This window comes from Lactuca serriola, chromosome 7 (assembly GCF_051521515.1).
Source record: "Lactuca serriola cultivar US96UC23 chromosome 7, Lser_US96UC23_V15, whole genome shotgun sequence".
NCBI classification, from domain to species: domain Eukaryota; kingdom Viridiplantae; phylum Streptophyta; class Magnoliopsida; order Asterales; family Asteraceae; genus Lactuca; species Lactuca serriola.
The window spans coordinates 14,099,630-14,127,387 of NC_136414.1; the positions used below are offsets into that span (position 1 = coordinate 14,099,630).

General features: G+C 35.5%; 1 protein-coding gene and 1 long non-coding RNA gene across 2 annotated transcripts; both read right to left on the reverse strand.

Moving 5' to 3' along the window:
* Positions 1-11,528: 11,528 nt before the first annotated feature.
* Positions 11,529-14,578, reverse strand: LOC145062586 (uncharacterized). Its single transcript, XR_013687619.1, has 4 exons — positions 14,466-14,578; positions 12,995-13,101; positions 12,813-12,923; positions 11,529-12,012 (listed from the first exon to the last, which is right to left on the reverse strand). It is a non-coding gene; the product is annotated as an uncharacterized LOC145062586 (long non-coding RNA).
* Positions 14,579-17,428: 2,850 nt separating this feature from the next.
* LOC145061960 (benzoate carboxyl methyltransferase-like) lies at positions 17,429-19,333 on the reverse strand. Its single transcript, XM_079009557.1, has 4 exons — positions 19,096-19,333; positions 18,553-18,963; positions 18,147-18,401; positions 17,429-18,057 (listed from the first exon to the last, which is right to left on the reverse strand). The coding sequence occupies exons 1-4, from the start codon at positions 19,168-19,170 to the stop codon at positions 17,686-17,688; spliced, it is 1,113 nt and encodes a 370-aa protein (XP_078865683.1). The 5' UTR covers positions 19,171-19,333; the 3' UTR covers positions 17,429-17,685.
* Positions 19,334-27,758: the final 8,425 nt, after the last annotated feature.

The window sequence follows — 27,758 nt, forward strand, 5'->3', positions numbered from 1 at the left end:
ACATCTCTCCATATACCAAGCTACCTTCCGCTTCATGCAGGGCCACTAGTAATCGGGTCGAAGATCTCTGTATATCTGCGTCGCCCCTGGATGGATGGATGGAGAACCGAGACTTGTGGGCCTCATCCATCAACACATACCGTACTCCGCCCTAGTACGGTACCCTAACCCTCCCATGTAGGGTCAACAATCCTCAACTATCGTAGTCAAACGAAGCCATTCGGACCACTATCCTCTCGTATTTCTGGTGCTCCTCCTTTAGGCCCTCAACCTGCGACTCTCTAATCTGATCCAGCAGTGGAGTCATCACTGTCATCCTCAAACAAATATCTCAGATCGGGGTCGCTACCGTCTTGCGGCTCAGGGCGTCAGCCACTATATTGGCCTTTCCCGAGTGGTAAAGGATCTCACAGTCGTAATCCTTAACCACGTCTAACCACCGATGCTACCTCATGTTCAAATTCGGTTGATCCATGAGGTACCTCAAAATCTTGTGATCCGTGTAGATAGTACACCGGACCCTGTAGAGGTAATGCCGCCAAATCTTGAGGGCGAACACCACCTCCCCCAGCTCTAAATCATGTGTCGGGTAGTTAGCCTCGTGAGGCTTCAACTGTCGCGAGGCATAAGCTATCACACGCCCCCGCTGCATCAACATTGCTCCCATACCTGCGATCGAAGCGTCACAATAGACTACGAAGTCATCTACTCCCTCCAGCAGAGTGAGAATTGGTGCTTCACACAGTCGCTGTCTGAGCATCTCGAAGGCTGACTGATGCTCAGAACCCCAACGAAACACTACCGACTTCTTGGTCAGTCGGGTCAGCGGAACTGCTATCTTGGAGAAGTCCTCGATAAATCTCCTGTAATACCCTGCCAGACCCAGGAAGCTCTGAATCTCGGATGGAGACCTCGAGACCTCCCACTACATAACGGCCTCTATCTTGGACGAATCAACTAATATACCCTTCTAGTTGACAAGGTGCCCCAAAAACTGTACCTCGCGCAACCAGAACTCGCACTTGGAGAACTTTGCAAAAAGTCTCTCCCTCCTCAAGGTCTCTAGCACCTCCCTCAGGCGATCCTTATGCTGCTCCTGAGTCTTGGAATAAACCAAGATGTCGTCAATGAATACTATTTCAGACCGATCTAGCATCGTTCTGCATACGCGGTTCATAAGGTCCATGAACGCGACTGGAGCGTTGGTGAGCCCAAACGGCATCACCACAAACTCATAATGACCATAGCAGGTCCTAAAAGCGGTCTTCTGCACATCATCATCTCTGACCCGCATCTGGTGATATCTGGACTGCGAATCGATCTTGGAAAACCAAGACGCTCCCTAAAGTTGGCCAAACAAGTCATCTATCCTCGGGAGTGGGTAACGATTCTTCACCGTTATCTTATTCAGCTCCAGGTAATCTATGCACATACGGTGCGACCCGTCCTTCTTCTTCACAAACAGGATCGGGACTCCCCAAGGTGAACTGCTCGGCCTGATAAAACCCTTGTATAGCAGCTCCTGCAACTGCGTAGACAACTCCTACATCTCGGGAGGAGTCAACCGATATGGTGCCTTGGCTATCGGAGCCACACCAGGGACCAGGTCAATCCGAAACTCAACCTGTTTCTCCGGAGGTTTCCCAGGAAAATCCTCCGGCAATACGTCCGGGTACTGTCGCACTACTGATACATCATCAACTGTCGCCTTACCCTTATCCTGAGTATTCATGACATAGGCGATGAATCTTGCTCATCCCTGCTGGAAGTAGCGCCTTGCTCTCGCTGCTGAACAAAGAATCGGTCTGCGCTGTGGCCTATCGCCATGAATCACAAACTCTCCCCCACTAGGAGTGCGAACCATCACTAACTGCAATTCAAAATCAATCACTGCCCCGTTGGGACTCAACCAATCCATGACCACTATAACCTTATTCCTCTGCAGGGGAATAGGAACCAAATCCACTGAGAACTGCTCATCAAATAATCGTAGTGTACATCCTCTTTAAACTCTCGTGACTCTAACATTCTTGTGATCGACTATCTCAACGTCGAGTGGGAAATCCAGATCCCCTAGATTCTACTAAATCGCTTGCTAAGTGCGAGTGACACGAAAGATCGGGTAGCACCCGAATCAAATAGTACCATGGCTGATATGTCGTTCACTAAGAACGACCCTATAAACAAACACACAATTATAAGTAATAATAAAAAATAAATAAGAGATAGTGGAGAAGATACATACACGTAACTACATCAGGAGCTGCTCGTGCCTCCTATGCTGTCAACTGGAAGGCCCTGCTCTTCGCCACTGGCGCCTCAGCCCGACCCTGACGGCTGTCTATAATCCTCAATGTAGCAGGGGCGGGTACCACCACCTTCCATGCTGCTACTAAACTCGGACACTGGACCTCTTGTGGCCCCTCTGATTGCACTGAAAGCAAATCAGATTAGAAAGTGTTGTGGTAGTAGCGGTAGAAGTAACAGTACAATCCCTGCTGACATGCCCTGTTCGGCCGCACTTGAAGCATCCCGAACTCCCTGCCCTGCACGTCCCCTCATGCGACTTGCCACACTTGCCGCAACGACCTCGGTCCTGCTGGCCCTTCCCTCGGGAATCTGTCTTGGGCATCTTGCCCGAGCCCTCCATGCCAGATACTGCCTCTGGCTTCCTCTTCCTCTCCATCTCTAAATCAATCTCTCTCTGTCGAGCCCTCTCTATCATATCCTCCAACGTCTTGCAGCTGGAACGGCTCACAAACTAGCGGATATCACTCTGCAACATCTCATGGTACCGGGCTTTTTTCATCTCCTCGTCCGCCACATACTGCGGAACAAGATGGGCCCTTTCCCTGAACTTGGTGGTGATCTCCGCCACAATCTCAGTCGTCTGTTGGAGGTCCTGAAACTCTCTAGCAAGTTGTTGCACCTCAAAAACAGGTGCGAACTCGGTCCTAAACCTAGTCTTGAAATCACTCTAGGTCATCGCATCCAACACAGTGTCATCACCAATGGCTCTCCCAACCTCCTCCCACCAGTCACGTGTCCTGTCCTTCAGAAGACAGGATGCCAGCCTAACCTTGTCCCCCTTGGGACATATGTTGGTGCGGAATGCATTGGCGACATCCGCCAACCATCTGGTACTCGCAATGGGATCCTGAGCCCCATGGTAGTCGGGAGCTCCCCAAGCCCTGAACTCCCTGAAGGTCAGTGTGCGCGACCCCATCATGGTTGCCATCTCAGTGCGGAACGCACTCAACCTCTCATCCAAAAGCACAAGAATGCCCTCCTTGATCGTGCCAAAGATCGTAGGAGTCTGGTCTAGTATGCTGCGCGTGATCTCTGAGGAGATGAACTCCCTGGTTTTCTCATCTAGCTGCTTAGCTCCAGAGCCTGAGCCTGATCCCTCATAGGCACCTGAACCGCCGACTGCTTGTCTAGGGCGTAAAACTACCATTCTGAAAAACACAACATAAAAACATCAGAATACTGAACATAACTCGAGGGATATCATGCACTACTAGTTTCCTGGATTCATCTCAGCCTTCCTTGGTTCGAGTACGAATCCTCTGCTTTTAGTAGTACGGGCCCATACTACCTTCCACATCTATCTGTACTTTCCTCAAGAACTGCCTTGACTCCACCAAGTCCCTTCGACTACTACTGCTTCATGCGCTACTCTCATCCTAGGCTTGCCCTAGGGTAATCACCATCCCACTCTCCGCCATCAGCTACATAAGAAGTCCCTATCACCTTCCCCTAACTAGGTTGTGAATACTATTACATATCACTAAGGCTAGATAATTCTTCGAATGAGAGATCCTACCCTATAACGGTTAGACTCAAACAAGAGCTGCGCAATAGAGCTAGACCTAACCTCCTGAAATTATTTAACCCTTGCAATATGTAACATAGCATATTCATTCACTAGTTAGTAAAATATCACTAAGACTCCTAAAAGCACAAAGCAAGAAGCATTCGATCATCGAGTACACATAATCAAGCATATAATACTCTAGCTATCATACTGGGAAATATGTACTAGCATGCAGTTCTCATAAAATTGAAACACATTTAACAGGCACATAAGACATCCTTCCTGGATCCTTAGTCCTAATCTAGCATGCTGTTTTAATAAAGCTTATAATCATAATATAGCATAAATTTGTATGGGTAGTTTGGGAGTATTTACTAGAGTTCGGCTGATTGCATGCACCACACCTTTTTCAAAGTTTTCTTCTATTTTCATAATCCTTTTTGTAAAAAAATGATTTTTCTTTTGAAAATTTTATACCACTTCCTTAGTTTGAATTCAGACACACCCGAAAGTGTGCCCGAATCCCTCAAACCAAGGCTCTGATATCAACTTGAAACATCCCAAAAATACAACCCAAAAATTTCGTTTTTAAAACATTATTAGAACCATAATATCATTGCAAAAGTATAAAAATCATAACCCATGTGTTCAAAATGTCATAATATCTATTACAAATCAAATCTCATATCGAATATCATATCAAAATATCAGAGTAAAACTCCCAGGCTGAAGACTGTGGTGTGTACCATGCGATCATCCCGAACCCTTTCCTTTGCTAGTGGAAGTACTTGAAACCAAAACTGAAACTATAAGCACAAAGCTTAGTGAGCTCCCCCAAGCTACCACACACCATACACATATAACATGCAACTAAGAGATACAGGCCCTGCCCACACTCATGGAGATACGGGCCCCGCCCACACTCCAGTGACTCTGAGATACGGGCCCCACCCACTCTCAACTACTTCGAGATATGGGCCCCACCCACACTCGGCTACTATGAGATACGGGCCCCGCCCACACTCAACTACTATGAGATACGAGCCCCACCCACACTCAACTACTAACAAACATACAAGTATCACATAGACAACAAGTATAACTAATTCTATCTATCAGGCATATATCCTTAATCAAAGTAAGTTGTGAGACACGGGCCCCGCCCACACTCGGATACTATGAGATACGGCCCCCGCCCACACTCAGCTACTAACATATCAATTTACGGGTCGACATTGGTGCCTTAGACCCGTTCCTATTGAAGGGAAACTCACCTCATACGACCGACTACAGAAAACTCAAGTGAGGAAATCCCTGTCTGCTGCTCCGGCGACTCTCCGGCTATCAATTCCATACAACACTTAATCAAAATATGATAATCCATCTTAGGGTAAAATGACAATTTTACCCTCTTGTCAAAGTCAACATTCTGGTTAAAGTCATCACCCAGTTGACCTGACTCGCCGAGTTGGTTCACCAACTCTTCGTAACCCCGACTCTACTCGTCGAGTGTAACAAGAACTTGACGAGTTCCCCTTCAAACATATCATCGGTACTATCTTTATCTGACTCTCCGAGTTTATCCTTGAACTCGTCGAGTTCATCTTCATCATATAAGTGTGGCTAGTCTGTGACTCGCCGAGTTGTATGAACAACTCGTCGAGTCCGTCTTCATGGGTTGGGAGATTGCCTTGGACTCGCCGAGTGTGTTCTTCCCCTCGCTGAGTGCCATGGTTTCTAGGTCCATAACTACGTTTATTTTGTTGAGTCCTCCTTCTAGACTCATCTAGATCCCTTCCAGACTCAACTAGATCCCTTCGAATCAGAAAAGGTTGGGGAACCAAACCACCGACTCGCTGAGTCCCATGAACGACTTGTCGAGTCAACTAATGTCCATGCGCATAACTCGATTTCTGTTGTGCTAATCTCATCCAAAGGGTAGATCTGGGATCCTAAGTTCAATATAGCACGTAAAGTCATGAACTTTACGTCCATGCATGGGACTTATAAGCTCAAAAGATCAAAAATAGGGTTTATTACATGCATAGGGTTCTCATGGCCATAAAGTTAGCACCTTTATGCCATGAGAACCCCCCAAGGTTCCAGATCTGAAGCATTTACCCTATATTACACTAAAGATGACACGATTCAAGCCTTAAAGTAGATCTGTCAATTAAGGAGTCAAGGTAGGAGCTCTTTACCTCAAATAATTGGAAGTGCAACCACAACTTATGATCCACCGACTTGCTTCTTGATTCACTAAGCTTTCCCTTTCTTCTTCTAACTTCAAATCACAAGGAAAGGCACAAATTGCTCAAGAATGCTCACAATTGATTAGGGTTTCGAGGATAGAGCTTAAAGGTGATGGAGGCTGGGGTGGAAGCCCCATAAGATGTTTAAATAGGGTGCAAACCCTCCAATTTAGGGTTTCACTCAGACAACTTCTACTCGTCGAGTCGGTCTTCCGACTCGTCGAGTAGGTCACTTAGTCCCCTGACCCGGAGTCGATCCTATTCGACGAGTTGGGCCTCAACTCGCCAAGTCCAAGGGTAAAATATGAATTTGGCTTGAATTTAAATGCGTACCTGAGACCGGATGTTACAAAGCTATATTACACTAAGAGATTAAAGGAGATGTAAATCACTAGTGTAAATGAATGTAAGGTCTGTTTATGCTTATGTTTCTATATTGACGATGACATCCCAAAGTTTTAATATAAACATAATACATTTCATCGGAAATTCTTTGATAATATATTTATCATGTTTTCTGGAAACAAATTCTGCTATATTATTCTTTAAAAATGAATACTCTGATTTTCAAATAAGCATAAATAAAATTTTTAAAATGACCGTGAATTTGGGATGTCACAGTTTCCAGTTAGTTTAGTTATTTATTTACTTAAGCTTTCATAATCAAAACTCCCACCTTTTATTGTTTTTATTTATTTAATGTAACCTATAATCAAATATTCTAAAATTAATTTACTACCATTCTCCTTGAGTTCGACAACATTGTTTATCAAAAATATACTATACCCTATCAGGTTTACTGCCTGTAAGGTGTGGTTTAGATGCGATAGACTAGGAATTAAAAATAAAAACTTGTGCATTAAAAATTACACATCAATAAAACAGTTGAAAAGTTGCATATTGAGGGCTTTTATGGCATTTGCCATTCATTTTATGTGGTATAGTAAGCTGATATAGTTATTTCTAGTTGTATAGCTTAGTGAGTTGATGTAGCTATTTATTCTCTCTCTCTCTCTCTCTCTATATATATATATATATATATATATATATATATATATATATATATATATATAATTGAGTGAGTTGATATAGCTATTTATTTTGGTGTAGTGTAGAGAAAGCTAGTATAGCTGATATATTATAGTTTTTTTTTATTATCCAAGAGTAATATAAACCACAACGAGTATCTTGTGGTGATATTTAAATAATATTTTAAACCACATAATGAGAACCTTGTTGTGATAGTTAACGACTACAGTGAGTCACATAATGAGTACCTTGTGGCAATATCCATCAATATTAGCTGAAAGTGTGGCTTAAGTAGCCATAAATCTGTTGTTGTTTCATGTTAGCTGGAATGATGGCTTGAGTAGCTATAAAACCATTGTTGTTCTTCATCGGTTGAAATGATGGCTTAAGTAGCCATTAAACATTTGTTGTTCATTTGTAGCTAAAATGTTGGATCGAGTACCCATAACACGATATTTAATCATTGTGTAGTTGTGATACTATAGTCGATTAATATTAATTATAGATTACTGTCGAGTCGTGGTAAGCTCATTGGTGAAACGGAGTGGTAAAACTTGTTGTATTCAACAATTAATACAAGTGTATGCTAGTGTATATTTTGTATCCACAACTTTATCTCATTATTTGGCAATGAATCAATGAATTGTTACTAAAACTAAAATTAGAATTTACTACAAAAATGCATATACTTAAATTTATAATAGAATTATAGAATAATTACATTCTAATGAATATATGAGTAATCAAACGTTAATATTCATATTAGAATTATTTCATCAATATATATATATATATATATATATATATATATATATATTTGTGTGTATCTTTTGTTCAAACTCAATGAGAATACTTTCCCATTCCATATTTCTTAATTTTCTCTCATCACCGGCCAGCCCTACTGCCTCCACCAAAGGTGTTGCTGACCACTTTCTCCTCCTTCTTTCTTGCATCATGTTTGACACTTCTCCTCCTCCTCACAAGGTGTTCAACATTTCCAACATTAAATCTCACATGCCATTGATTCTGGACCTTGATAGGCTCAATTACGACTCCTGGACAACTTTATTCTCTACTCGCTGTCGGGATTATGATGCCCTTGACCATATAGGTTCTACTCAACATGCAACCAACGCTCCACCAACCGACGATGTTTGGAAGCAGGTTGATGCGGTTGTTCAAATATGGATCTACACCACCATTTCACAGCCTCTACTAGAGCACGTTCTCAAACCAGACCCTTGTGCCCATCAAGTATGGTTAACCTTGGAAAAACTCTTTCGAGATAACAAGGATTCACGATTAATGAAGCTTGAAAATGATTTGCATAATATAACCATGGGGAACCTCTCGATTGTTGATTACTGCTCAAAAATCCAAAACATTACCTCACTCATCGAGAATCTTGATGACAAATCTAAGGTCAAAGATAAACATGTCATGAACTATTTGATCAATGGTCTTTCTACCTGGTTCGACTACATCTCCATTATCATATGCTATAGCAAGCCACTACCATCTTTTCAGGATGCTCACTCCATGCTTGTGCTTGAGGAACAACGTCTCTTTTTGATGTTTGAAATCCCATACCACCGTCGCATGTGGACCACTCCTCATCGCCATCTATTCTTCACGTCGGTTCTTCTAAGGCTCTTCACAACCACCACCAAGATTTTTGGTAGGACCATCGTCGGTCGGACAATCGCCGATAGGAGAATCGTCGAAGGCAGTCATCGGCTCCCTCTTACACGTCAATGGTATCTTACAGTGGAAACAGGATGGCGACACATCAATTCTTTCATCTATCAAATTGGGTAATGGTACCTTCCCTTTAATACCCTACTTCTATTTTTGGCCCACATCTAAAAATTGGAACATGCCACAACAAGGGTTGTTTGGGTCCTCCCCCCTCGACCAGTGGCAGACCTATGTGGAGAATTGGGGGTCCAGGGCCACTGCTCAATTTCTGGCTCGTAGTGTAATTTTTTTTTTAAAATTTTTTCTATTAGGTGCACCCGCTTGAAGTATGAGGGACACCCCTACTAAAATAGTCTATGTCCGCCACTGCCCTCGACCCAATTCAATACTTTAAGCTCAAGCAATTTTAAATCTTCCAGCATCAACATGACCCAATATAAGTCTCAAAATAGCCCAATTCCTCCTCCTTGGTCTTGGTTTGGCACAAATCAGTAACCCAAATTTCTTCCACAAATGTTTAGCTCTATGTCCTTGCATCATTCGGGCGAATGGATTATGGAGATGGGCACCACTGACCATGTACACACAAATATAGGTATCCTTGACTCTCTTAGCATTAATCATAACTTTCGTCACTTTCTAGTTAGAGACGGGTCAAAATACATGTAGGTCACTATGACCGGACACATCACTTTCCCTCTTAAAAAATCCCTATCGCCCTTTACATTTAAATAATGTCCTCGTTACCCCCTTCAATTATAAAAAAATATCATGTCGTTCAACAAGCCACTCATCAAAATAAATGTTCCATTGAATTTGATGAATTTGTTTTTATTTTCAATGATTACATGACCATGCAACCTCTAATTTAATGTGACAACAATGGTCCCCTATACCCAATTCTTCCTTCGACTCCTCAAGCTCATGTCTCCACTAGCCCTTCACTTTAGCACCTGCGCCTTGCTCACCCTAAAAATAAAATCTTTGATTTATTAGTTTCATATAAATCTCTAGCATGTTATAAAAGTTTGTGATTTAATGTTTGTTCTATATGTCAAATCGGCAACACAAAAAATTCCATTTATGCTTACAGTTTGGTTGTTTCCAATGCTTTTGATATTATACATTATGATGTTTGGACCTCAGTTATATCCAATATGAGCGGATACAACAACCATCAATTTCATGATTACTCTGCGAAAAATGGTATTCAATTTCGATATTCCTGTCCACACACCTGTCAACAAAATGGAAAATCCGAACGTATGATCCTCACCATAAACAATATTATCTGAAACCTTATGTTTCAAGCCCACATACTGCCCACTTTCTGGGTCAAGGACCTTCATATGGAAACCCACCTGCTCAACATCCTTCCATCTTCCTCCATTAACAATGAAACACCTCATTTCCACCTTCTCAAGCAACATCCAACTTATTCTCACCTTCACGTATTTGGATGTCTTTTGTTTTCCCCACATCCAATTCCAACACAAAATTTCACCTCGCTCTAGTCCTTGCATTCTTCTTGGCTATCCAACTCACCATCTCAGTTTCCGTTGTCTCTGTTTGACATCTAGCAAAATTATAATATCTTGTCATGTTACCTTTGACGGTAACACCTTCCCTTTCCGCTTGGTTACTCCAATCAAACCAACCTCATATACTTTTATCGATGACATTGCAGGCCTTACCCCTCAGTTTCATGATTCTCATATAGCCAAAACCACCACTATACCACCCTCACCATCATCCACCCTCACACCCACTACAGACTCCACCTCTCCCTAGGCTCCAACCAAGAACCCTTCACTCATCACCTCTTCTTCTCTCCTGTCCAACCCTACATCTCATTATCCAATGACTACTCGTGCTTGCAGCGGGATAATCAAACCCATTCAACGTCTCAACCTCCATATCTCTTCTGTGTCCCCTGTTCCTCGGTCACACTTACAAACTCTTGAGGACTCTCGTTAGCGTCAGGCTATGTACGACGAATATTATGCTCTTATTGCTAATATGACTTGGAATTTAGTTCCACAACCCTCTAGGTTTTCGAGAATCTCAGTTTCTAGATCATGTTTGCCTTCTTCAGAGATCTCTCTATGGTCTCAAATAGGCACCTCGAGTTTGGTTTCATAGATTTTCTTAGTATCCAACCACTATTGGTTTTTAGCACAGTCGCACCGATCCCTCATTATTTATATTGCAGAGTCCTGATCCCATAAATTATTTTCTTCTTTATGTTGATGATATTATTCTTACAACCTCCTCCACAACTATGCTTCAACAAATTATTTCACATCTTAGCCGTGAGTTTGCCATGACAGATCTTGGAGCTCTGAACTATTTCCTAGGGATCTCTACGGTGTGATCTTCCACCGATATATTTCTTTCTAAAAAAAATATGCCACTAAAATTCTTCATCGTGCTCACATGATGAACTGCAACCCTCGTCGCACCCGAGCAGAACCAGTTCACAAACTGGACTCCTCTGGTCCTCCGGTCACGGATCCGACTTTCTTTCGTAGTATGGCAGGTACGATTTAGTAGCTAACCTTTACTAGACCATATATTACTTTTGCAGTTTAGCATATATATATATATATATATATATATATATATATATATATATATATATATATATATATATATATATATATCCCTTTCTAATAAATAAATAGCTTTCATATAAAACTGTCATGTGTCACATTCTTTACTTGCCACGTGTATGCCTGTTAAACTTCAAAAATTCAACCTCTAAATACAAAAATACGATTTCAATTCATAACCACATCCTAAAGTTCAGTAAATCAATTTTAATGTTACAAATCTACATGCTTTTTAATATAGATAATACATATATGATATCCCTAAAAACCAGCTATGAGATTCCAATTTCCACCTATTAAACCTCTTTAATTCCAAGATTCACTACCACAAATACGATTTGCTGAATTTTTCCACCGATTCTTTGCTTTACATCTTCAAATCATCATATCAACTCCAAAAAATCAGCAAATCAGTTATAATAAATCAAATTTTACCTACATTCTGCCCTATAAATCCGCAAAGAATGGCCGATTGTTTTATCATTATACCTATAAACCTATCAATTATACCTATAAATAGTGTAAATATTGATCCCTATAATTGTTTTCTTCTTTTATGGTGTCTTCAAAGCTTTCAAACTATAATTCTTCCGCACCCCTGCAACTACATTGATACATTTCAATCCATCAGGTCAATATACATAACTATTCACTTCCATCATCCTTTTTTTTTTTTCTGAAACGACAATCATAGAGGTGAAATTATGACACTACTTTTTTTTTAAAAATATTCATACATTTCAATCCATCTGGTTACATTTTCATACCTTTTAAACATCTATTCAAATGATAAAAACTTTAAACTAATTTGACATTTCTCAGTAAATTCTTGAGTTTCATCCTCCTTTTTTCTGAATTGATAATCATAGAGGTCAGATTATGTCACTACTTTTTTTCAGAATCAATAATCATAGGGAACATTTATGTTCAATTTTATTTTTGTTATGTATTTATAATATTACCTTATTTTACAGATTCATGGATGCTGCTGATTTTACTCTCATCCGTGATCTTGATGTCTTGAAGGACGTGTTCACTATGAAGCTTCGTGTTATCAGATTATTTTATAAATTCATGGCTGCTACTGATATTACCTTATTTTATGTGTTTGTTTCTTAATAATGTGTTTCCTAATTTTCATAAACTACAATCATATTTCTATCATGTTCAAGAAATTATATTGCTATTTTCTACAATTTTAACAATAAAAAAAGGTTATTAATTTATTTTCTAAACAATGGCATGCAATTTAATAAATAAGAAAAATTATTCCTTTTTTAGATCTTCATTGTTGGGTAAAATGCTTACGAATTACAACCACCTAAATCTTTTATTCAAGAAATTTATATTGATGTTTTAATGGTATAGTTTTTATAATCAAATTTAATACAATTCATATCATACCTTTATGCTATCTGAAAGACCTTCAACATTTGTAAAACGAGGCAAAATCCCATATTCAGCCAATAGCCCGACTAAGGATGACATGAAAATATACCTCTCATCCTCAACAACCTAAAGGGTAAAATGGTCATTTAATCATGGGCTAATGTTAATCCAAAGGTTACAAAAGGCACATCACTTACCTTCAACTCATGTTCTAATTTTAGATTTTCATCAATAACACCTTTTCTACGTGCCAATTTATTAGCAGCAACATCAATGGCTTCATTTTGCTTCACATCCAGAGAGCCTGTAATATTAGAAAATTGTTTCATTGCTCAACAAGGTTAATATGGTCATTTACTCATATTCAGACATTCACTTAATATAAAAGAAACAGTATTTGTTTATGCAACATGTATGACATGATTTATCCGTTCAGCGTTTAATGAGAAAAAAAGCCCCAAATATTTCCACATAAAACAAATTAATAATCAACATAATCGAACATAAAAGAAAAGGATTAATTCATTAAATTAAGAGCAAATAGGACAAACCAGTCGTAGCTTGGAAAATTTCTTTTCCAATGTATACTTTTCAATTAATAATTGTGGTTCCTCATATCAAACAAATCCAATTATTGGTTTAAAATATTGATATATAAACACATTAAGTAAAAAAAATAAAAAATAGAAAATAAAAATAATAAATGGGACAAAATATACCTTAACACTAGAAAATGTAATTTGCTCTCTAAGATATTGCATTTCATCCTAAAAAAAATTCACTTACACTTTAAAAAAATGACAATTATGCCCCTGATTTAAAAATGAATAATTGGAATATGAAATAATGGTTTTTATTGATTTAAACAATAAAAGGACTAATCCAAAGCTTGAATTCCGAATCCTTTGAAGGTGTTGAATTCCATATAAAGTATAACATTAACTTGTGTATTCAGAATCCTTTAGTTCCAGAAAAAGAAGAAAACATATTAGAAATCGTAAAGGGCATATTATTAAATTCTATATTTGTGTATATATGGTGATTGCATTTGTAAATTTTTTCTTCAAGGTGAAGATTATGACGAATTTTTTAGAATAGAAATGATGTTTTATTTATACACAGTTCAAAACTTATGTTGTTAAATCTATATAAGTCTTAATCACTTAAACATGCAACAAAACAACTTCCTAAAAGTTTTAGTATGAATTTATCAGAAAATAAAGTTACTAAAATCCCCCATCAACATAAATTTGTTATAATTTCAATATATTTATATAAGTGTGGATGTATAAACACTAAACTATATATTTTATTAGATAGTCCCCATGTTTGATTGTCATTGATTCCTTTCTTAAATACGTTGCATTACTAAGTGATTTACAGCAGTCTTTGGGAATGGGCTAAGAAAAGTGTGTTAGGAAAGAACAACTGGCAGGCCTAGGTGTTGTATTCAAGCTTGGATTTAGAATCAATAAAAACCATCTTTCGTATTCCAATTTTATTTGAAGTATCATTTCAAATCAATTTGTTTCAATCAATCCCCATTTTCAGGCTTCAAATTAGGAAACCATATATGAAGAAAAATCCATCCTGTGAGGAGTGAATGTTTTTAAAAATCGACAAGTATTTAAAGAAAGTTAAAACCCTAGATCCAAAAAAACCAAAAACCTTTTGCTGAAATACGTTGATGATGCTCTAATCCCTCTCCGTTCTTAGTCCCGACTCTTTACTTTCACCGTCTTCTTCAGTTGTCAGCCACTCGCTGAATAACCGACTGAAATACATCTTACAATCGGCTACACTTTTTGCCTCCGTCTGTCAGCCTACCATCAAGCTCAGCCGGTAAACTCATACGGCGTCACTACCCTCTACGACTCTTCAAATCTCATCTGTCACTGTTGCACGACTCATCGTTGGTATGATTTCTTTATTTGCTTTTGAAAATCCTCTCATCACTTACTTTACTGTATAGTCTTCTGCGGTTTGAAGATAAGAGCTTTTGGGTAGCTTTTATGTTATTTAAAACAAAGAACATTAGTATGCGAATGATATATAAATATATTTTTTTGAGGAATTAAAGAAAAAGTCAGGTGAATTCAATTTTATTGGGGTTTACGTTAACAAATAAATCATCTCATCACTTACTTTACGTTTGTTTTTTCACTAAGATTAAGATATATATAGATTGTTTATTAAATCCTTTAATACTTTCATTATTATTTTTAATTCTTTATTTAAAAAGTAACAAATTTAAAATTTTATTTATTTGTTCTTTGAAAATAAGTTACATATTTTATTTTGGTTCCCCGTTGATGTTCATTCAAACTCACAGTTAGCACCAATTGATAGTGACCATTGCATTGGCATTGCATTTTCAAATCCATTTTTTCATTAATTCAAAACTTGAATGTAAAATACGATCATTATCTTTTTTACAAATACTTTTAAACTATTAATCATATTTTATATTTGTTTTATAACATTTTTTATAATTGTAACTTTATACATAACTTTTTATTTAACATACAATTTTGTATATTAAATACTAATTATTTATTATTTTCATATACAGATGATAGAATATACCATGGATTCCATTTCAGCTAAAGTACGATGGAAATTAAAAAAATTATATTTGGATAATAGACAATCTAAAAAAATGGTAGAGTTACAAATAAAACTTCTAACATTGTTTATAAAGAAGTTTTTAGAAATTTATAAGTTATTTGTAAAATATTAGTTCTCATAACATTTTTATTATTATTGTTAATAAAACTTTGTTAATTTTTCTTTTATAATTCCTTATTTTTTCTATAATATATCTTTATTTTATAAACTAAATTTTCTTAAATTTCTTACGATTAAAGTTATGTTATTTTTTTTGTTTATAATTTATTTTTATTTTTTTTTGTCTATACAATAATTATAAAAATAAAAATCGTGGTTTCCACGGGTTATAAACTAGTATATATATATATATATATATATATATATATATATATATATATATATATATATATATATATACACACATACATGACCCACACAAGCAACATCTTCATGCTCTCAATTGCATTTTGCACTACATTCGTGGTACAGTCGATCACGGTATTCAGATTCATAGATCCTCTACCACCGCTCTCACTTACACAGATGTAGACTGGGGCGAATGCTCAACAACTCGTCACTCCACATCCGACTATTGTATATTTATTGGCAACAATCTCATTTCATGGTCATCGAAGCGTCAGGCCACTCTCCAGATCCAGTGCAGAGGTCGAATATCATGTTGTCGCAAATATCGTAGCCGAGTCATCTTGGCTTCACAATCTTCTCCTTGAACTCCAGTGTCCAACCGGAAAAGCAACTATCGTATATTGTGATAATGTGAGTGCAATGTACATGGCATCCAACCCACTTCATCACCAACGGACCAAGCATATTGAGATTGACATTTACTTCGTGCGTGACAAGGTTGCTCTTGGCCATATCAAAGTCCTTCATGTCCCTTCAACATCTCAGTATGTCGATATCTTCGCGAAGGGCCTTTCGTCTTCTCTCTTTCATGATTTTCGCTCCAGTTTAAATGTTCGTGGCATGACTCCCGAATAAACTGCAGGGGGTGTTAGTGTATATTTATGTTGTATGATAGTCTTGTATGCAACCCATTCTTAGTTAAGGCCCAAGCTTAGCCCACGTTTGTGTGTGTGTGTGTTTATATATATATATATATATATATATATATATATATATATATATATATATATATATATATACAAGGTTGTAGAACTCGTTACTCGGTACCTGCTTGACCGACTACCGAGTAGCGAGTACTCGGGAGTACTCGGATTTGGAAATTTGTGTAGAAATATTTTTAGGGAAATTATATATGTCAAAATCATAAGATAAAATCATAAGTTGATTGAAATATATAACAAAATTGGATACATGTGAATACACAAAAAATAAAAAACATATAATGGTCTCACTTCGTGAATAATTGCTGAAAATTTAAGATATATATGTAGTAATAATTGCATGTGTGTGTGTTAAATAATAAATAATTAAGTATATTATACACATTAATCACCGAGTTGATCGAATTTCACAACACTACTCAGTTCAGTAAGGGGCCGATCGGAGAGTACTCGGGATTTTGTAACTCGCCTCGGCAAGGAGGGGAGTAGCGAGTACTCGGAGGAGTAATCGGCCAACTCGGCGAGTTTTACAACACTATATATATATATATATATATATATATATATATATATATATATATATATATATATATATATATATATATATATATATATATATATATATATATATATATATATATATATCGTGTGCATCTTCCGTTCTAAGGCAATGAGAATAAGTTCCCATTCTACAATAGTGTACACCAAACATATTTATAAGTAAAAATAAAAAAAATTTAGGTGCATTTTGTATTAATTTTTCGGGTGTTATACCATCAATGTGTTGTTTAGTAGCATATTATAATATAAGTCAGAGAAAAAAATATTATATGTGCCTATCTTTGAGTTATTTAGCAGCAGAGTTGAGGGTATATAGCCATTTTCAATTACATCCATTCCATTTATTAATCCAATCTTATATACCAAACAACATTGATTAATGGTTCATTCCATTCATATAAAGCAACCAAACATCACAATAGAATGATAATAATCTATTTCATCATCTTGTCCATTCCATTACCTAGTCTATTCCATTTTATTTGTCATTCCATTCTATCATACCAAACATCACATACCTTTATATATAGAGTCCATGATCGAAGTATATATATCTCTCATTGAATAGATCGTTGAATAACCAAAAAGTTTTAACACAACCAGCGGACTGATTTGAATACATGAGTATCTCATTTTCTAGTCAATGAAATGACTACATTAAAGTGTCTGGTTTTTTTGTTTGCTAGATCTTTAGCCACTAGCTTCTGGAACTTCTGAAATAGCACATCAATGTTTATTAAATTTCCGAAATGAGATGTCAACAAAGGTTCATAAACAGCTCTCAGAACATTTGCACAATTTTCCCCATGGATGTGGCTCTGCTCATCTAAATCTTTCACATTTGTGTAGTCTGTATCATATGGATCCCAATTTACTTGAAAAACATTAAAGGTATCAAGAGAAAATGATCCCTCATCGTGAATAGTACACCTGACTTCATCCTCGCATGGAGCATAATTTGGGACATTGAATGAGTGCATATATGATTCTTGAACCAGTCCCTATAAGTTATTAAAAGCATATATAATTTAGTAACACTGAAAAAAATTTCAAGTCTTTATTGTCGTATAATGAAGAACGTTAATTATACCTCTTTGACCATATTGAGTAGTGATTGCGCTAGTAGCTCAAAAATACGGGCACCATCATCAGTGGTTGGATCAGCCCTACTACGACCACGAAAGGTTAAAACCATGCATCCACCATGTACTACTTCCTCGGATCGCATTTGTAGAAACTTTATAAAATCGGTATGAAATTGATTTTTATACGCTTCAAACACATTCAGTGGACTTGATTTCGCCATGTATATATTTTCTTTGTTGTTTTCAATGCCTTCAGGTACCTATAAAATGTTCAGGTTACTATGAATTTGCATGTAAACTAGCTTGAATTAACTATTTTTTATTTTATGGAGTATGATTATGCAAACATGTATGCACATACGTTTCCTAAAATCTTGTTTGTCTGGTTTAAATGTGTTTCTATATTCAAACCTGAGAAAGCCAATGAACAGCATAAGAGGAGTGAACAAGGTGTAAGCTTTCATCTTGAAAGAGTCTACCATAAAAGGAACCGGGATTAGCTGAAACAAAACAAGAGCCAATGTTTTCTCCCTTCTCCTTCTGAAGATTTGCATAAAAGGTCGAAAGCAACTTGAAAATGGTATTGAAATCATTTCCAAAAAGATCATTTAAGCAGACTTGAAGCTTTGGCGCTTTATAGTTATCTTCTTTACACAGTTCAAGGACTATATCAATAACCATAGATGCAAGCAAAAGTGTATTTGTCCCGGTGCCACATCCTAAGTCTGCCATTACGAAACATTTGCTGAAGGCGGCTTCGATATTAACCATTCCCTTGATTGTATCTTGTAAAACAGTCAGAGTTTTCCGTATGACACTTTCCTGAAAAATAATTTGATTACAACATTAATTAAAGACGCATTCTTTCACATAGGATATATACTGAAGGAGGGAGTGTAAAACAACTAATTAATTTCCTAACTAATATGAGTATTTAATGAGAGTGTAAGAGACCTGAAGAAATGAGTTACTCGCGTAGCTTGATTCTCCATGGCCGATATTCATGTGTAGTATGTTTTCAACTTCCATGACTATATTGCCTTTGCCTTTGCTCTAAAGCTGCCTTTATTTATAAGCTTCAACCGGGGGCCAAATTTACAACAATAATAATAATAAGTATTAAAAACGTTATTCTCTGTTCCTAATTAGTAATTATTAAATAAATGATTCAAATCTCAAACCGATCCTTTTAAAAACCCAACAAAAGGTTTTTATGTGATAGAAAGTTGGAGATGAGACTTCAAGAAAGAAGGAAGAAGATATTTTGTTTTACGGATAATGACATCAATAGTTTTATATATTTTGTGGGCCATAAGATGTTTCCATGCATCCGTCGGTCAAAATCGCAGATAAAAAAGTTATGACAACGAATCCACAAAATACTCCAACGTTTTGGTTGCCATTATGGAACATCCCCGTTCCATGTAAAGATAAAAATTATAAGAGATAAGGATTTTACAACAACCATAATCATAATCCTTATAAAATCTGATCGGACTCGAGGGTTAAATCGAAAACCTATCTATCTAACCTAATAAATGAAAATCAATTTTGTTAAATTTCATTATCTTATTGAATTTGACGCATGTCAATTTTTAAGAGTTTTTGAATTGTTTTTTTTTTCCACTTATCTTTTTTTGTATTTTTCATTTTCTTAAATTTAAAATCTATATTTTAATGAGATTTATATATGTAAGTTACATTATTCTATTAAATTTCATAAAAAAAAGCTTTCGTGCTTTACAACTTTTCAAATCTTGGCATTATATTTTAAATTACTTATTTTATTTATTATATCTTTTGTATTTATGTAAAACTATTATGTAATGCTTATAACTTTATATTAAATTTTTCTTTTTTATAAACTCATATAATATATAGATCTCACACCTAACATGTTTATATTTTATACAATTTTGATGCCTCAAAACCATTTATAACCTTTTATAGATTAACTAGGAATAACCGGCTGGTCAGTAAGATAAAACAAGGTTCGGTAAAACTTATATTAAAAAAAAGGCTTTGTAGCCCCGGTATATAAAACCAAAAGGCCCACTTATTTATTTCTTCAAATAAAGGATGTGGGATTATGACCACTCTTGACAATTGCATCAAAACCAAAACCATGATAGTAACCCATGTCTTTTTTTTTTATTCTTAAAAAACACATTTAACTTGTTTTAATAAAATATTAACTTTTATTCTTTTACATATTCTCATTATATGATTATATCTCAAATAATCATATTTTGATTTTTATTTATAAAAAATATTTTGTTTTTTTAAGTATATATCAAATTAAAAAATGATTAATGTTAGAGAAGAGAGAGTTGTGTATGATAAAAAGTGGGCAGAAGGAAACAACCTATTTTCACTATCAAAAAAATAATAGATTTTCTGTTCTCATATATATATATATATATATATATATATATATATATATATATATATATATATATATATATATATATTCTAGTTTATAACCCGTAAAAACTACGGTTATAAAATTAATTAAACTTTCATATTATAAAATCAAAATTATTAATCAACTATTTTAAATAAATTATTACTTATATATATATATATATATATATATATATATATATATATATATATATATATATATATTCTAGTTTATAACCCGTGAAAACCACGGTAATAAAATTAATTAAACTTTCATATTAAAAAAATCAAAATTATTAATCAATTATTTTAAATAAATTATTACTTAAAAAATATTTTTTAGTTATATAAAATTATAATCGTTGATTTAAATAAATACATGAAGTTATATCTCCATATTCTTTTATTAGAATATGGAGAGGAGAAATATATATATATATATATATATATATATATATATATATATATATATATATTTTCTAGTAACTATTGTGTGTCAGAATGCACAGATCTGGACCATCGGATGGAATAGAATCAAAGGTCATAATCTATGGGTCTATGATAGTGCTAGGGGTGAGTAAACCCAAACCAAGAAACCGACTAAAACCGACGAAACTGAAAAAACCAAAACCAAAGCAAAACCGACGGTTAAGGTTTGAATTTTTTTAAAACCGAAGAATCAGGTTCGGTTTCGGTTTTTACCCAGAAACTGACCCATCCAACCCGAGAAACCGACCCATACTTAAAACCGACAAACCGTCTCAAAGAAACCGACCCATACTTGATTGTTTTTTGTTGTAATAGACTATTTCGGGCTTTGGTTGTAACTTGTAATAGACTATTTATTGTAAGACTCATGTTTTTCAAGTATTTAACTTAAATTTGGTGTTTTTTTGAAGTATTTAACTTGTTGCTTCATTTATGGAAAATGGGTTAAAACCTAAAACCAATGAGTTTAAACCTAGAACCCATGAATGTATGGGTTGAACCCAAGAAACCGAAAAACCGCCCAAACCGAACCGAGAAATCGAACCGACCAGAAACCGATACTATTGGGTTCTAAAAACCAGAAACCGACCATTTATGGGTTGGGTTGGGTTTGGGTCCAAAACCGACCCAAACGATCCATGCACAACCCTAGATAGTACAATAAGGTAACATGTACCATATAATCACACAAATTTCAGTATAAGGGCATTTTAGTCAATTGAGACAAAATTAAAAAGGGAAAAATCGAGATTTATGGGATAATTAATGATTTTAATTTAAAAAATCTGATTTTTTTTCAAATTAATTCAATTTCAAACGTAATTTGTAAACATAGACCGATTTTTTTTCTATCAGAATGTTATTTTGTTAGAATGATATTCTGTAATTCTGTCAGAATGGTATACAACTATGAACATAATATTATAAACACATATCATGACCAATAATTTTTAATGAATACAACTTTTATATAAAACAGATTTTAATATTTTAGAATAAGTAATTACATTCATTCTTAAAGAATACAACTATGAACATAAACTACATTCATTCTTGAAATCTCTTGCAAAAAAAAATATCGGGATTCTTGAAAGAATCCTCATTCACTTTCTTGTTTCGTTTCGAGATGTCTTGTGTATGTTTAACTTCTAAGCCACTTTAAAATATGCTAGCATTCTATGAGATTGACATTATTTGAGATTGACATTCTGTTAGAATTGTATTGCATGAGAATGATTTTATACAAGGAGTCTTTCCCATCAGGTCTTCAAGCCATACCATTCTTACAATATAATGAAATAAACAAAAATATTATAAAAAGGTAAACAAGGTCTCAGGAAGAGAGCCTATCAAACAAGATACATACCATTCTTCCTACCATCGATGGTTAATAAGATTGAATCATAAACATCATAAACATAGATTGAATCATCAATTCTTCCAGCTACAAGTTCTCTGCCATCAAAGAATGGTGTCTCGAATTTCTAAAAAAAAATTAAAATCTGCATTTGATCATTAAAACCATTCTTTCATTCTTTCATTTTCCTGTCAAGAAGAAGCAGCCTCATCACATTTCGTTTTTCCTTGTTCATTTCCTGTCAAAAATCAAACCCAAAACCCACCAAAACTCCATTGATTTCAGTAAAAAAAAAAGTAAACAAAAGCAATAGGGAGGCTGTCGGAGCAGCCCTCATTCCACTTACCTATTAGCCACCTTGAACACCTCCTCCACTGTCGCCGGTCGCTGCTATTTTTGTCCCTTTGTTTTCCCACCGCCAACAGCGAGAAGGAAACTCAAGATGGTTCACAGGAGATAGGTTGCTCCCCTTCCGGTCCCTCACCCTCGCATATCCCTTCCGAGGAAGAAGAAACGTAGAGCTGCCTGAGCAACCTTGTTGCCTTCGTTCATCTTCTCCTTCTCGATCAAACGAGGATCGAAGTCCTTTTCCCCCAATTCACATCGACGAAAATGTCAATAAGAAAATGAGAGGAGGCAGAAATAGAATACGTATATATCAAGGTTGTAGAAATCGCTCGACGTAAGCTAATCAGTGGACGGAGGTCAAAGGATTAATCGGCTAGGCGGGGATTAATCAGAGGATTAATCGGGGACCATTAATTATTAAAAAATTAATAAATATAACATTATTCCTAAGAATATAAGTAAACAAGTTATCAAGTTAATAAATATAACATTAATCCTAAGAATTAAAAAAAATAATCACACAATTAAACTAACTAATCGCATTTTTTGTTAAAGAGGTGAACATGGACCATCAACTATGCTCTTATTAGCAGCAAAACTAACAATCCTAAAGATGCGTAATACAACATTTGAAAATAAGCCATGTTAAATGTCAATTACTGGCTCCCTTTTTGACCAATGCAAATGGAAGTGCTGTAAAATCCGACAACCACAACCATACATAGTTTCTGGAGGACAACCTGCCCAAGAAGACAAACTTAGTAAACCTACATCAAGAATACAACAAACAACCTAAAATCAATGAAGTTGTGAATCGAGCAATTCCATTCTTCTCTCGCACAAGCATTTAATCGAGCACATGGTATGCATCGACGCTTCTAACTTTGTTTTAATTCAACAACTGTGTTGATAATTCCAATTCTCCAACCTTGATAGATTCAATTAGTTTGGAATTGACATCGATAAATTCTAATTTGTCTTAATTTCCAATTGATATCGAATACATTCATACATATTTCAACTCCTATGAATTTATTGAAAATCGATTTCAGATACACAATCATTACCTGATGTTGTTGTCGACAAGTTTGACGATGGCCTATGAAGGAGATTGCAACGTGCGACGGTGGCACAGGTAGAAAAGAAGGCAACATACGATGGTGGCCTGCGACAACAAGGATCTTGGAGGTTCAATGGCGATAGAACACAAGTCTTAGAGGTTCAATTGCGACAAAGATGGAGAAGGGGCCGGAGGTTAAAGAGGAGCATAAGTATTGGAATTAATCGATTATGGAGTACAAGTCTTGGAATTGATCGAGTGCAATTGCTGGGTTTAGACATGCTAGAGTTTTGAAGGCAACATAGGTCGATGGAGACGGGGCAGGGCGGCAGAAGGAAAATGACAACCAGCAATATAAGGAAAAGAATGATGAAGGCAATGCAAGGAAGAAAAAATAAGCTTCAACATCCCACATCGCCAACGAGAGCAATCTAAGAGGGCAAATTAGTTCTATAAAAGGGAGCATGTATCTATTCACTTAAGAAAACCCAAGCCAAGTATATTTTAGGCAAGTAGCTCCTTTGAGCGGGCTAGTTTGAGCCATTTTGGTTCGATTTGGGTCCGAGTTGGGTCGAATTAGACCGATTTGGACCGTCTTTGACCGATGTTGACCAACGCCGATTAATTAACCCTCTAACACTTATTCGTAGGCGGTTGGAGGCCGCCAAGCGCCTAGGCACCGATTAATCGGCCGCCTAGACCGATTTTTGCAACACTTGTATATATGAGAGGCTAGGGTTAAATAATTGGCCAAACAAATTTTTATGGTAATTTCCATGAATTAAGGGATTTTATTTTAATAATCATGCTAAAGTTACATAATTACCCTTATTACAATTTTTAATTATTTAATTATTTCTAAATTCCTATTGGTGCATTCATGCACACAATAGTTGCTAGAAACTTTTGAACCTATCTCTCTCTCTCTCTCTCTCTCTCTATATATATATATATATATATATATATATATATATATATATATAGTTAAGTTATTGTGTTCTAACTATCTACTGTGTGCATGTAGGATTGATTGTGGACAAATCATTTTAGTTATTTTAAGAAAATGATTAATACATATTAAATGTTGAAGATATAATGAATATGAACTAAAATGATTGGTCCATAATCAATCATATATGCACACAATAGATAGTAGAAATATTTGAACCTAATTCTTTCTCTCTCTCTCTCTCTCTCTCTCTATATATATATATATATATATATATATATATATATATATATATTAATTTCTTTCTTAAAATAACTAAAATGATTGGTCCACAATCAATCCTACATGCACACAATAGATAGTAGAAATATTTGAACCTAACTCTCTCTCTCTCTCTCTCTCTCTCTATATATATATATATATATATATATATATATATATATATATATATATTGTCGGTTCTGAGGATTCAAATGCCCTGGACGAGCCGGAATAAAAGGCCCTTAGGCCTTAATGTGTACCGAATTTAATTACATAAACTAATTTTTTTTAAAATGACGATAAACTAATTTCTTTAAGCACTCTGGTTTCTGAATTATGATAAACAAATAAATAATTATAGTATATGTGTACTCCCTAATTTATATCATAATGTATAGCAAAATATAGATTTCTTAAAACCCAATGTGCCCAGCATAAAAAGTTGGAGTTAAATCCTTGGACTTCATGATATCCTTATAATCAGTAAAGCATCAAGAGACTGCTTTCTACCACGTTCATAATGCAAAACTCAAAAGTAGGACCACAATACAAAATAGAAACTAAGGCACACTCAACCAAACAAGAACTTGAATTAATATTAACTGTTTTAATGGATTTATACAAAGTTAAAAGGATGTGATTATTAAGTAATAAGTATCCAACCATAATGGATGCGGAGGTAGGCTAACTAAAAGAATTAAGTTGCCACAATCAATGTGACAAGATAATTAATTACCCATAAATCAGAAGCTTGATATTATCATTTATCATCATATGTTGTGCAAAGGATTTATCTAGACTATTGACCCATGAAACATAATTATAAGCACTAAAGTTTCACCAAGTATTTAATTGATAATTATAAATTGATAATCCTCATAATCTATTACCTGATTAGCAGAAAATCGACTCTTGTTGTGTCGCTGCTGCTGAGTTGATATCGTTGAGTTGCTGTCGCTGATCAATTCTTCGTCTTCTTTTTATTAACGTGGTCTGTTGATCGCGTCTGGCCTTCTGCTGCGATGTGATGTTACTTCACCCATACATGACTGATTCTATCTTTGGCTCTTTGCATATGGATTAGGTTGGAAGTAAACATAGTATTAAAAATATTGGCCTCTTGAAAAAGTGGGCTGTGTTCCAATGCCCACTTTACCTTTGCTCTAAATCGAGCCAATGTATATATATATATATATATATATATATATATATATATATATAGGTTCATTTATTTCTAGCATCTATTGTGTGCCCGTACACACAAATCTAGACCAACGGATGGAATAGAATCAATGGTTATGATATGAGGGTCTAGGATATTACAATAGGGTAACATGTACCTTATAATCACACAAATTTCAACATAGGGGTATTTTAGTCAATTAACCTATATTAAAAAAGGAAAATTTTGGATTTTTAGGGATAATTAAATCTCTTAATTTTAAAATTCTGGATTTTTTAAATTAATTCAATTTTAATTATAACGTAGTTTTTTTTATAATAAACCAAATTTATTCTGTTATTCTGACAGAATGCCAACTATAAACTAGTAACGATATTTTCGATTTTATTCTTACAGAATATAGTTCCAATTTAGGTATTTTTGATAATTAACCGTATTTAAGAATTCTACATATTCTTCATATACATCCAAGTCAGTCTATGCTTTTATTCTTCATATAAATTCGAACTTAAATACAAATTCATATAGACTAACAACCTTATACATTTTAATATAGTTACATAGATTCTAACAGAATATCATCAAAAATGAGTAAATATCTTAAGAAATAGAATTCTTAAATATAAAATTATTGAAAAAATTCACTTACTTCTTCAATGGTCCAAATAACCCACTTGATTCTGATTATTCTTACGAAAATGTGATGTATTATCGTATGAATATTGTAATTCTTCGCAAATATACTTGCTGTTGAGTTCGATTCCAAGTCTTTATCTTGTATGATTAATATTTGATTCCTTCTTCAAGCCATTCTGAAAGAATAACATGCATTACTCGTTAGTATTACCAATTAAGCTGTAACACCCGATCTCAAGTACGCATTTAAATTCAAGTCAAATTCTATATTTTACTCTTGGACTCAGTGAGTTGGGGGCTCAACTCGTCGAGTAGGATCGATTCCGGATCGTGGGATTTAGTGACCTACTCGACGATTCGGAAGTCAGACTTGGCGAGTAGGAGCTGTCTGGGTGAAACCCTAAATTGGAGGGTTTGCACCCTATTTAAACATCTTATGAGGCTTCCACCCCAACCTCCATCACCTCCAGAGCATTTCACCCGAAACCCTAATCCTCCATAAGTGATCTTGAGCTTTCTTGGTTGTTTTGAGTGTTTCTTGGTGTGTTTTGAAGCTAGAGTAAGAAGTGGAAGATAGAAGACCCAAGGGAAAAAGAGTAGATCCATAAGCTACACCTCATTTTCCATCTTTTCTGGTAATCAAGCTTACAACTTCGTCTTCTTCCTCTTAGATATATTTGTCCCCATATTAAGAGGTTTTTGGCTCAAAAACTTGGTCCTTGATGGTTGGGACGTCCCAAGTGGTTCATATCTCAGATCTAGGTTCTAGGGAGGAGTACATGGCATAAACATGCAAGCTTTATGGCCATGATAACCCCATGCATCCTATAGACCACATTTTTGGGTCCTTTGAGCCTAAAGTCCCATGCATGTATGTAAAGTTCATAACTTTACGTGTTATATTGTCTTAAGGAGCCCGTATCTACCTTTT